The 12310-nt window shown below is 38.1% G+C and overlaps 1 protein-coding gene across 2 annotated transcripts in view; it reads left to right on the forward strand.

Annotated features, from left to right (window-relative positions):
- Positions 1-12310, forward strand: part of LOC124721336 (glycosaminoglycan xylosylkinase) — a 113112-nt gene that overhangs the window by 76586 nt on the left and 24216 nt on the right. For both annotated transcript variants that reach the window (XM_047246252.1, XM_047246253.1), the window contains one exon: positions 780-951. In XM_047246252.1, coding sequence (XP_047102208.1) covers positions 780-951 — 172 coding nt within the window. The remainder of the gene's footprint in view (positions 1-779; positions 952-12310) is intronic.

The raw sequence follows: 12310 nt of genomic DNA on the forward strand, positions 1-12310 counted from the left end.
AGATCCACTTTCATCTCACTGTCCAATATGCCAATGCAGATGTACTGTCCTGCCTGCTTCTTGGCCCCAACATGTGATTAGACCGCCAGGAAACTGTTTGTTTTGCCCTGAATCAACATCTCCAAATAACACTGGATAAATTCCCTCTGATAGCATGCAAGATAGTCTTGGCGTCATCGTGTAACCCAGTTCTGAAGAAGGTTTTGTTGATGGTCCAGAAGGATGATCAGAACATGTTTCCTTCCAGGTCATCTCAGCTTTTCACAGTTATTTCACACTGCACTATCATTTAAATACCCTGTAGGGCATCTTGACATTGGCCACTGATAACTCTTAACTGACTCTCATCCTTCAGGTTCTGCCAATAGCTGCACAGAACTAGGGTAGCTGATGCAAGTCAGTCTTCAATAGTATGCTGCATGAGTTCTTACAAATCCTGCCTAGCTGCTATTTGGATACTGACCTGGCTGAGGACTTGGATTTTCTTGTTACTGTTATTTTCATTCTTTCTACATTCAGCTCACAACAAAATTGGCTTTGTTTATGGATTATACAATCATAACAGGAGCAGACATAAAATAAGTAACTAGGAAGCTTTTTTCCGACATTTTTTGAAAAATCTTTTAAGTTTCTTTTGCAATAGCAAAAATGTGTAGGTACAACTGGTGAAAGTGTACATGGAAAATGTTTTTATTTTATGGATCAAAATAAAAATCTAGTTAACAACTGAACATAGTTCTCAGTTGTGGACACCATCTAAGACTTGTAACTGTTTTCAGGTAATGACACGTGTTTATATGGAGTGTGTTATTACTGCAGTCCTCAAGATCCTGTATGTGCACACAAAGATGTCATGGAAGGCGCACTGATATATTGGTTGCCTGAGTCTTATAAGCTGAAGAAGTACAGACATCCTTGGCAGCGCACATACAAATTTGATGCTGTTGCAAGGTAAGTCTTCTTCATATTGTTAAGTTAATTTTGTGTGGGTATTAACTTTCTGCAGTAAAATTTGGATGTAATAAACAGAACTTCATATGCAGATAAAATTTTCGTAGTTTGGCCAAAATTTAATTTGCTGTTCGCATCCTTGGTGTTTTCTCAATCTAAATACTAATGCCAGGATGAGATTTTCACTCTGCAGCAAGCAGAGTGTGCGCCGATATGAAACTTCCTGGCAGATTAAAACTGTGTGCCGAACTGAGACTCGAACTCGGGACCTTTGCTTTTCGTGGGCAAGTGCTCACCAACTGAGCTACCCAAGCACTACTCATGACCCATCCTCACAGCTTCAATTCTGTCATACCTCGTCTCCTACATTCCAAACTTCACAGAAGCTCTTTCATGAGCCTTGCAAAACTAGTACTCCCGGAAGAAAGGATATTGCGGAGACATGGCTTAGCCACAGCCTGGAGGATGTTTCCAGAATGAGATATTCACTCTGCAGCGGAGTGTGCACCAATATGAAACTTCCTGGTACATTAAAACTGTGTGCCGGACCGAGGCTCGAACTCGGGACCTTTGCCTTTCACGGGCAAGTGCAAGTTCGCGGAAGAGCTTCTGTGAAGTTTGGTAGGTAGGAGAGGAGGTACTGGCAGAATTAAAGCTGTGAGGACGGGTCATGGGTCGTGCTTGGGTAGCTCAGTTGGTAGAGTGCTTGCCCACGAAAGGCAAAGGTCCCGAGTTCGAGTCTCTGTCCGGCACACAGTTTTAATCTGTGAGGAAGTTTTAAATACTGATGCTTTGTTTGGAGGTGCCTGTCTTTGGTGTTAACCAAATTGTGACCAACTGTTAAACTTTAACAGCTGATTTTTTTATTATTATTTTTTCTATTTTTTCCCCAGCAGTATTCCTTTCAACTAGTACATACTGGGAATTGCATGATATGGAAGAGATTTAGGGAATCTTAATATTTAAGTAAATGATAATTAGTATCTATTGGATGATAGGATATGAAACAATGAAGAACTATAACTTTTTAAGAAAGCAGTTTTATTATTCGATGCAAGCACCATTCTGCTGTAGATATGAAAATGCATGGAAAATAACTCTCAACTTGACAGTGACAAATACTGTATTGCATGTACAAATGGCATTTACTTTCGGAACTGAGATGACAGATATGGTGGAGTAGATCTTACAACAGTTTGTACTTAAAATGTCTCTCTTTCTTGGCAAAGCCACTGTGTGGACATCCCGCGTCCGGCCATCCTGATTTAGGTTTTCCGTGATTTCCCTAAATCAGTCCAGGCAAATGCCGGGATGGTTCCTCTGAAAGGGCACGGCCGACTTCCTTCCTCATCCTTCCCTAATCCGATGAGACCGATGACCACGCTGTCTGGTCTCCTTCCCCAAACCAACCAACCAACCAACCACTGTGTGGACAGATGCATTGTTGTCCTGATGAAAGTAGCTTGTATCCTATCACCATCTGTACCACTTGTCATAAATGTTTCGATCCCGTTTGTTCAGCAGACTTTCATAATGTCATTCAGTTACCTTTTTATACTTTGCAAGAAAACAAATAAGAAGAATTCTTTTTGCATCATAGGAAATGTCTGGTAGATTAAATAGGGCATAAGTTTTGGTGTAAAGCCAGCAGGTTGCTTTGAGTGCTATTTAATTTCTGGCATACATTGGAGAATCAGTCTCTTATCTACAGTAACAAATTGGTGCACAAAGCCAGTTGGGTCTGAACATCATTGAGGAGTTAGTTTTTGTGTTTACTTTTGGTCAGTGTTCAACAATTACCACATCCATATTGTTTGAAGCTTTCTCATAATTAGTGCTTTGTACATGATGTTATTAGTCTTCATTCACATATGCTTGTGCTATCAGCTATTTAACTGCTGATCATCCAGTAGCATACTATGGGCTTTCATGGAGGGTTTTTTTCCAGTGGTTTCAGTGTGGAGGCATCGTTCACAATGGTAATTTTCAAGTTTACTTATTTTTTTATTTTTTATTTTTTTATTTATTTGTGTATTCAAGACACACTGGATTGTTACACAGAAAACAAACATAAGACTTCTTCTTTTTCTTTTGAGGTTCATGCAAGCAGGAGGTTTTCCTCATTTCAAACTTTTTGTTTAATGTGTAAGCAGCCATCTCTTCTGATATCCCCAAGACACTTTAAATACACGCCAGGAGTTCAAAATTTATTTTTGTGTCATTCAACATTCTTTCTGGCTGAGGTTTGATGAGAGTTGTGGCAAGGTTCTTCATGTATTCAAGCCTTTTTGCCTGTGAGTTATGTTTGAAGGAGTTATATATTACATATGAACTGACAGTACTAATGTCCAGAACCTGGTAAAATATTTCCATCACCTAGTATGTCAACCACTTCAGTAGTTGGCGTCTTACTCGTGCACAGAATCTACAGTTCCCTTGATGAGGTTATAAAAATCTGCAGTTTCTGGGCGGTAGTGTCAACAAATACCTCATGTATATGATAAAATAATCATGGCTTTTATGAAGTCATCTTGAATTATCAGCCAAGCCAAGGCATCATTCTGTGACGTTTCAACACTACTTGTAATCTTCAGGCAGAGATTGACTATGGTCATGCGGAAGCTGGTCAGTTATAACTAAGAGACCAGATTATATGCATCATAAAAACCTTAAAATATGCATAAAAGTGCTTGAAATCTGTTGAAATATGCAAGATCAAATAATAAAAAACATGGTAGTTACTGCATGAATTATATCTTAAAAGTCAAACCTGTGCATATCAATTACGAGGAAGAGTGCCGGCCATGCGAAAAATCAGTACATTTAGAAAGTTGATATCATTTTCTGAATACTTTCTGGTAGAGGTTAGGAAGTGGTCCTTTCTGGGATTTTTTTCTAAAAATTTGCCAAATGGGGATGCATACCGTGTTTCAAGAATTGTCCATTTGCTATTGTTGTTGGTAACAAGCGGATGTGAAGTGAGTGAGTCGCAGCAAAACAGTCTATATGTACAGTAGCAACTTTGAGATAAATTGCACGCAGAGGGGCATGCACAAAAACTCTGTAATATTTTATTTAAAAAACAACATAGAATCATGAATTTTTTTGAGCAGTATTAACTTTTAATTAATACTATTGGATCAAAGCATCATTTACAATTTATCTTACTTTTTCTACTATTGTAAACATAAACAACCAAGCACTGTTCGAAATGTTCGGTAGTAAGATTGTGTCTTCAATCACTCAAAACATTTTTATAAACAGAAAAAGGACCGTTATACATCAACTGAGGTAACGGGGCAGTATTTGAATTTGGGTACTATGTTGGCACTTATTGTTTCTGGTATAACTTGACCCATCTCATTAATAAAACTATCGATTTGGCACAAGGGTTCAAAGCCTGAGATATTGTTTAAAATTTTTTCAAACTTTTCTTTAAGTTTTCTTGGGAATACTTCTGGCAATGAGGAGTTCACTAGAATAATTATATTCATTAACTGAGTAGATTCATTTAGTGCCAAACCTTGAGTTTCAAACTTTTAATACTTGCAGGTATAGGGGAAGTACGAGTGCTAATCACAGCAATGTCTTTTTTTTTTAATTCCAGAATCATTAAAGGCTTCCTTGCACTGGCAAACTGCCAAAGTCTCTGCACTATCAAAGTTGTTTACTACCCTCTAATGGCCTCGAAATGTTCATTGTAAAACAACACAGCTTCAATCCACGTACCCCAACGAGTTACCGCTGGTTTGGGAGGTAAAAGTCACATTTGGTAGTTTTTCTTTCTAGGTCTTGATGCGAGCAAAAGCCTATAGAAACACTTTCTTTGCAGATGAAATCAGTTTATGTACATTCACAAATGTGGAACGTACTTCTTCAGCAAGGTGATGTACTCCATGAGCAAAGCACGTCACATGAATCAAATTGGGTTAAAATACTTGGAGGGCTTTTCCTCCTTTGATCATATAGGTAGCAGCATCTGAAATAAACACAAACACCCTTTCATCTGCAGAAGATTCTGGAAATATTTTTCTAATACACTCATTCACAAATCTGGGGATCATAGAATGATTTACTTTTTCAGGTTTTTTGCAGGTCGCTAAATAGGAAGAAGGCTCTTCTTTTAAAGCACCAACAGTTATATTTGCAATGAAAGGGCCACAAGTGTCTGTAGTTTCATCAACTGAAATCCAGATAATGCTGTCCTGGAGTTCATTGCGTATTTCTTCCAGAACATGTATGTAAATTGTCAGTATGTAATTTTTACACTATGTTGATTCATCTGGTATGTTTTAATTTAAGCAATATTTGTGAAGGAAGCCTTTGAAAGCTTGTGAAGAGGAATGAATGCTTCATATAGATCCATGTTAAACTGACTTTTCTGGTTACCTTTGGACAAATCCCTGCTACTGCAACTAGTTGTTGTCGTGGTCCTTTCTTGTGCATTCCTGCAATATGAAGGTTTGTCTTGACGTGCTGGTCTTTTTGAAACTTTTTTTGCATGAAATATTTTTCTCGTAAACTCGAAAATATGGAACGTTTCTGTCATATGTAAATGTTCCAGGGTGTTCAGCTATCCACAAAACGATTTTTTTTTTTTTCCGGGTTGCATGGTGCACAGCATGTTACACACTACACATTATAAACATGTTCAACTGTGTACAAATAAATAGAAAGCTAAACTGAAACAATGGACAGGTGACTAAAAGCTTGCGTACTTTAATTTAATTGTTGCCGAGTGGAGAGGATTAACCGGGAGCGTGGGTGCAGGAGCATTGACTCTGTCTGTCTGTTCCTGTTCCTGTAATGATTTCGCTATGCAGTGGCCTCCCGGTTAGTGAATGTACACAGTTCTAGGTCGCAGTCAATCTGTGAGACATGAAAACTAGATCAAGCTAGAGACCACCCATCAAAATTTTTAAAATACTGTAAACATAGAGCGAAAATATGCATTGTCACCAGTTTTTAGTTAAAATATGCAATAACCAGTAAAAAGGAGCCAAATATGCAAATGCATGTGCAACATGCAATTGCATGTAATCCGGTCTCTAGTTATAACAAAGAGAACATTGTGCTGTTGGAACATTTTACGGCATCTGCCTCTTACATGTCAGTGCTATGTGGTATGCCCCCTAGTATTATGGGTAACTCTAATTTCTTGACAAGTTCTTGGCTTGTAGAAAATAAACTAACACTAAATCACAGTAAGACTCATTTTTTTACAGTTTCTAACACACAATTCGACAAAACCAGATGTTTTAATTTCATAGAATGGGCATATGATTAGTGAAACTCAACAGTTCAAACTTCTAGGTGTTCGGATAGATAGTAAACTGTCATGGAAAGCCCACGATCAGGATCTTGTTGAAAGACTTAATGCTGCCATTTTTACTATTTGAACTGTATCTGAATTTCTCCATTAGTTGTTGTAAAATAAATAGGGTATCTGTACATGATCTATTCGGCCTAAACCCTCTGGTCTTCCCCAATATGGTGGCCAACATTTTGCCTAATTTTTTCAAACATTATCTTGCCAAATAAGTGGCACATTGTAGAGTTGCACTAATGCCTCTATAGCAGTTTGTGTCTTTTCTATTCCCTTTCTTGAAAATAGAAAACATATATGACTTTTTCCATTTTGAGGGAATTTCAATTTACAGTAGCAGTAGGGAAAGAGCTACCCATTGCCTTTGTAGATTTAGCAAAAGCTTATGATACAGTCCCTAGATCTAAGCTGTGGGAAGCTATGAAAGCTATAGGTATGGATGATCACCTCTTACACATTATTACTGAAATGTACAGAGATAATGTGGTACAGATTAAACGATGTTCAAAGTTATCAGAAGCTATGAATGTCATTAAAGGTTTGCAACAAGGTTGCAGTATGTCACCCGTCTTGTTCAACTGATATGTAGAAGTGGCTCTCTGAAATTGGAAGAACAGCTACAGTTGAATGGGAATCACTGTCAACGATGTAAAAATATTTTCATTAAGTTTTGCTGACGATCAAGCTATTGTAGCACAAGATGATTATGACCTTGAGTTCATGATACAGCAATTGTATCAGAAATACAACAGATGGGGACTACAGATGAGTGTAACAAAAACAGGGTATCTGGTGGTGAATAGTGATGCTAAATTTGAAGTACACATCAATGACAAAGCAGTTATGAGACAGTATAACACTAGCCTGCCATGACACGACTTGCTGTTACCCTCCGAGAGGATTTGGGAAATGTGACTGTGCGTGTATCTAATGGATGAAGGTATCGGACTATAATTTTGAAATTATTGCAATTAACAGCAAAAACTAAACAGGCTTTAACTTTGGGGTTTAATGAAAGTAGAAAAGTTCATATATGAATAAACAAAATGAATGGTCGCAGCCCAATTAGGCACATTAATTTAGAAATGTATGTTTAAGAAAATTGAGTATTATGAGGGTAATCCCAAAAGTTAGGTCTCCAATTTTTTTATAAGTACATAGACCTGTTTATTTGTACAATGGTTTACATCAGTTTACAGCTAGAACATTTAGCTATTTTTAAACATAATCACCACTTCTGTCAATGCATTTTTGTAGACACTGTGGCAATTTTTGTATGCCCATGTCATACCAGCTCGCTGTCATGCTGTTCAGAAAGTTATGAATCTCATCTTTCACCTTGTCGTCAGAGCTGAATTGCTTTCCGGCCAAATGTTCTTTTAACCTAGGGAACAGGTGATAGTCAAGGGCGCGAAGTTAGGACTATAGGGTGGGTGGGTGATTATGTTCCACTGTAACTGTTGCAGGAGAGCAACACTTTGCCGAGTGGTGTGTGGGCGAGCATTGTCATGGAGAATGTGTACACTCTTCTTAACATTCCACTTCTCCAGTTCTGAATTGCCCGTTTGAGTTTTTTTCAGAGTCTCACAGTACCTGTCAGGATTAATTGTGTTCCCAGCGATTCAGCTCTGCGACGAGGTGAAAGAAGAGGTTCATAACATCCTGAACAGCATGACGGCGAGCTGGTATGACACTGACGTACAAAAACTGCCACAGCATCTACAAAAATGCATCGACAGAAATGGTGATTATGTCGAAAAATAGCTAAATGTTCAAGCTGTAAACTAATGTAAACCATTGTAGGTATAAACAAGTCTATGCACTTATAAAAAAATAGGAGACCTTACTTTTGGGATTAACCTCGTAGTTATTGAAGTGACTTTCCTTAAGATTTCCCTTTGAATAGCACATAGTGTACAAACTGACACAGGACACTGAACTGTGGGGAGCAGCAGTTACCGATAATGCACAAACTGGTAATCATAGAAAGCAAAAATGTACCAAACTCATACTAATAATAGTTACACTCAAGATCACTACTTGGAAGAAATGCAGAACTAAAATTGGCCAGGAGGGGCTTCTGACTTAACTAACATGTAACAACAACTAATTTAAAAAATAATATCACAATTATACTGTTTATACTCCCATTTAAAGAAAGATATCAGATTTCTTTAGTAGCAATAATATTCCAATTATCTTTCTAATATGAGAAGAATATGGTGGGGACCCATATACTGGTATAATATAACTAATCAAACCCTATGATTATTTCAGTTGCAAAATTTAATTCGACTTAAGTTAATTCTTAGCTCCACTTTTAATAGTTTATGTTTTTACTTTTCAAGACAAATTGTTCAACACTGGGCTCAATTAACTTAAAAAAAATTGTTCACAATAGTAATCAAGGCTAAATTATGTTTCATATAAGTTTAACTTATGTTCCTTTTTCATCACCGGTGAAGCATGTATTTTAGACAGTAACATTTACACAGTCTTCCACAGATTTTTTGGAAAACAATACTTTGCACTAAACTGAGAGCACTTTAGCAAATTCTAATTAACTTCAACTCTTGCTAATCCTTGCACATTTGACAAACATAAATAAATCATTAATTCTTTTGAAACAGGATACTCGCTTTTCTGAACACTTAGGAGAGGATCCTGCATAGGTTCATGATCAGGATAGAAGATATGGCTCCAAACACAGATTTATAGCACTTGGATTATTATTGAAATCACTCACACAAATTAACTGGTCCATGCATACATATCTGTATGTATGAAGTTCATGGAGCAGTGGCGAAGTTGTGGTGGCAAGCAACATGGTGGCTAACTGTACTCACGGCTCTTCATGTTTGATTGCTCTATGAAATTTTTTCTTGGCGGCAGATTTTTAATGTGTTAGAGCTATTCCTTATTGCCGAGAGTACCAAGCGACTGCCAAATCCACATCTGAGGCAAACTTCCTTGCAAAGTGGCTTCCAGTTGCCTCCCTTGGCTCTGTTTATGTGTACCATGCAACACCTAGCTACTGACTACATACCGTTCACACCAAGGAGCCGCCCAGTTTGACAGCCAAAACCACCTTTTACATCACACCGAGCCACTTACGTTGCGGAGGGACTTCTCTACATCTTTTACATTTTACAGTACAAGTGCCCTAAGCATGAACGAGCTTCCAGTACACATTGCTTGTCTTATAAACTTACACATATTATAAAATTTCATTATTTTAAATGATCATTTATCTTTTCCTGTCACAAATCAGTGATCTTAACTAACAAAGAATAAACACTTCGTAATTACAGATACAAAGTTGCATAATATAAACCTACTTCTAATCATTGTAAGTGGTACAACAGGAAGAGAAATTTAAATATCTCATGGCACATATTGATAAAAATGGACTGGGCCAAACAGAAGTAAAATATAGAATACTGCAAAGCAGAAAAGTGTCAGGATGTAAGATTTTGTGGGATAAGAATATTTCCAACAGCAAATGGATATTAAATGCAGATCTCAAAAGAATACTAATAGCTGTGGAAATGGATTATTTGCGTGGGAGTGCCAGAATATCAAGAATCAAAAGAAAAACCAATGATGATGTAAGAGCCGGCTGGAGTGGCCGTGCGGTTCTAGGCGCTACAGTCTGGAGCCGAGCGACCGCTACGGTCGCAGGTTCGAATCCTGCCTCAGTCATGGATGTGTGTGATGTCCTTAGGTTGGTTAGGTTTAATTAGTTCTAAGTTCTAGATGACTGATGACCGTAGAAGTTAAGTCGCATAGTGCTCAGAACCATTTGATGATGTAAGAGCTAGAATGAAGGCAAATGATACAGTGATAGATAGAACTGAAAGAAAATCATTGAAATGGTATGGACATGTGATGAGAATGCCAGATCATTGGTTGCCAAAGAAGGTTTATGAATGGAAACCAACCGGTAGATGTAAGCATGGAAGACCACGACGTTCTTGGACAGACCACATAAATGGAGTAATGGAACATTGCAGCATCGACAAGGAAGATGCGCTGGATAAAGAGACTTGGCGGAGGATAACAGGAATACAAGATGATAATGTTATTAATTAATCTTTGTATTGATTAATCCTGTAATAATAATAATAATAATAATAATAATAACAACTGTATCTGAAGTGAGTGATCGTTCAACATGAAAATTAGTCTACTTTGCTTATTTTTATTCGCTTATGTCATATGGTATTATATTTTGGGGTAACTCTTCGCATTCTGAAAGGATATTTTTGGCTCAGAAACAGGTGGCTTGGGCAATAAGTAGTGTGAACCTCTTGTTGATCCCTGTTCATGAGTTCTGTATTTTGACACTGGCCTCTCAATATATATGTTCCTTACTGTCATTTCTTGTTAACAATATTAGCTTATTCCCAAGAATAAGCAGCTTTCACTCAGTTAATACTCTGCAGAAATCAAATTTGCATTTGGATCAGACTTCCTTAACTCTTGTGCAGAAAGGTGTGCAGTATACTGATGCATCCATTTTCAATAAGCTACCACAAGAATTCAAAAATCTTAGCAGTAATCCACGCGCTTTCAAATCGAAACTGAAGAGTTTCCTCATGGGTCACTCTTTCTATTCTGTTGAGGAGTTCCTTGAAAAATTAAGCTGATTCTTGTTGTATTATTGATTGTGTTTACTTAAACTTATGGCTTGACTTTTTTGGGCTTCATAAACATTTTATTTTTATCTGTTATTACTTTTATGTTGTAATTTCATGTACTGTCACGTTCCATGACATTGGAGATTTGCTCCTCAATTTGGCCCTACAGAACTTGACATGTAAATAGAAAATAAAAAAATAGTCAGCAGCTGGGGGCAGCCATAACATGAAATCCAACTGCAGGTGGTTGCGTGTGCCACATTCTCAATAGTTTGTGTCTGCAGTGGGAATACTAACAGCCACCCGGTGTATCAGTCAGTCATCACAAGTCAGTACTCATACTTACATGCAACTGGGAAGGGGGGCTATGAAGTCCAGGTGGATTGTGAAATTTGTGCCTTTGGTATGCCAAAACTTCCGAGCAGAACTCGTACGTGCCGTATCACTTTGCACTTCTGGCAGGGAATGCAGGTCTGAGTACACATACAGCAGTCCTTTTCTGTACCCAGTCATACAAAATGCTACATTACTAGCACCCTTGTAGCCAAGATCTGCAGGTGGCTGAGTCCATGTAGAGTGTCGAAAACCTGTCATTGCAGAAGGACAGGCACATACGGCCACTGTTGGCCTGCTGACTCATTGCAGTATATCAGCTCCTCAGTGCCTGGCAGTGGAGTGTGAAGCAAGTGCAGGGCCATCTTGTCTTTCAGCAGGTTCTTTTAATCTTCATCATCTTTTTGTGATGCTGCCAGCTTGGTGAAATCCACAGGTGTGGAAATGCTTTCCTCCATAGATGAAACGTCGGTGGGGAAATTTTTAAAACAGCTTGCATATTGTAAATTGCAGAATAAAATTTAGTTGGTGGATTTGTGCTGGGGGATAGTTAGTTGGTGGCTGCAAAAACATGGAAGTCAATGGCCAATGGTATGTACACACAGGGTGTTTAAAGAAAAGTGTCACATATCCTTACTGGAGGCTATATTGGCCAAAACTAAAAGAAAAGTTCCTGTAATGATATGTCAGGAAACCAATACCACTTGAAATAAGAGTCAAGATGACTTCTTATTCCTATCTGTGTGTTACTTAGAAGTGGATGCTATAGCCAGTATTGCATGTGGTTACCACACATCCTGACACATCATTCAGCTCTTCTTCGCAGTGAATATGCTTTCTTTCAAATACACCTGACTCCATTTGGATTGTGTCACATGCATGCTCCTGTAATGTCTGCACATTGTTGATGCCTTTGAATGTTTCCATAACCATAAATTCAATGGATTCAGTTCCAACAAAAGGGAAGGCTCTGCTACCAGGCTTCTTCGATGAATCCATCACCTCTGGAATGATGTGGTGGGATACTCTTACACGATCTCCAGAAAATGGTGTGGTACCC

Source organism: Schistocerca piceifrons, chromosome X (genome assembly GCF_021461385.2).
Source record: "Schistocerca piceifrons isolate TAMUIC-IGC-003096 chromosome X, iqSchPice1.1, whole genome shotgun sequence".
NCBI classification, from domain to species: domain Eukaryota; kingdom Metazoa; phylum Arthropoda; class Insecta; order Orthoptera; family Acrididae; genus Schistocerca; species Schistocerca piceifrons.